The sequence below is a fragment of the Galeopterus variegatus genome, unplaced genomic scaffold (assembly GCF_000696425.1).
Source record: "Galeopterus variegatus unplaced genomic scaffold, G_variegatus-3.0.2 Scaffold108, whole genome shotgun sequence".
Lineage (NCBI taxonomy): Eukaryota > Metazoa > Chordata > Mammalia > Dermoptera > Cynocephalidae > Galeopterus > Galeopterus variegatus.
The window spans coordinates 997,006-997,950 of NW_007726219.1; the positions used below are offsets into that span (position 1 = coordinate 997,006).

Genomic DNA, 945 nt, shown 5'->3' on the forward strand with positions numbered 1-945 from the left:
GCGGGAGTGCCGCCGCGCTTCCCAAGCGGCGCACTTATCCAGTGTGCCACCGGGCCGGCCCAGAACTTCCTTCCTTTTTAAGGCTGTATAATATTCTATTGTATGAGGGTACTTCAAAAAATTCGTGGAAAAAATAGACTTCAAAGATAATAGGAATCTTTCCATCAACTCTCCGAAGTGCCCTCATACCACGTTTTGTTCATCCATGCATCTGGCAGTGGACCCTGGGGCTGCTTCCTCATGTCAGCTGTTGTGAGCCACGCTGCCGTGAACATGGGTGTGCAGACATCTCGGGGTCCCCGCTTTCAATTCTTTTGGTTATGTACCAAGAAGGGAAATTGCTGGATCATACAGTAACTCTATTTTTAATTTTTTGAGAAACCTCCATACTAAAAGGATTAATTTTGTACTATGTGAATTCACTTCAATGAAAAAATATATTTTGATGACATAACCCCATTAAGTAGGCTTGTGCAATTTTATAGTTTGGAGATATTGAAAGCTTTAACTTCTCTAAGATGACTCAGGGTGAAGGTAAAAAGTCTCCACTGAAAGAAGAACCAAGACTGAATTATTTTGTGCCTGCGTTACCTGACTCTCTGACGATGTCCTGCCCTTCCGTTTGGAGTGGTGAGAGGCTGCCCTGTGAGCCTGGACGCTTTCCTCATCAGAAGTGTCCACGTCGGCCAGGTACTGGGAGGGGAGCTGCTCATTCCTGGTGACCTTCGGCCCTTTGGAGTAAGAGCAGGTTTGACTTATTTGGAGGGAAAAGGTGGAAGCCAATGGACGTGTTTTGTCCAATGGAGAAAATTGAGAGACCAAAGACAACGAAGACATAATTAAATTCTTTTGATGTTTGGAGGCTGAGATTCTGAAGTCATAATAAGAATGGAGCAGATTCCATGTCCCCACACAAAGGTCTTCAGGGAAACAGAGGCCCTGCCT

General features: G+C 45.1%; 1 protein-coding gene across 1 annotated transcript in view; it reads right to left on the bottom strand.

The window, feature by feature from the left end:
- The window catches only part of MLPH (melanophilin), a 53,024-nt gene that overhangs the window by 22,971 nt on the left and 29,108 nt on the right, over positions 1–945 (bottom strand). Inside the window, exon 7 of the mRNA XM_008586091.1 lies at positions 592–731. Coding sequence (XP_008584313.1) covers positions 592–731 — 140 coding nt within the window. The remainder of the gene's footprint in view (positions 1–591; positions 732–945) is intronic.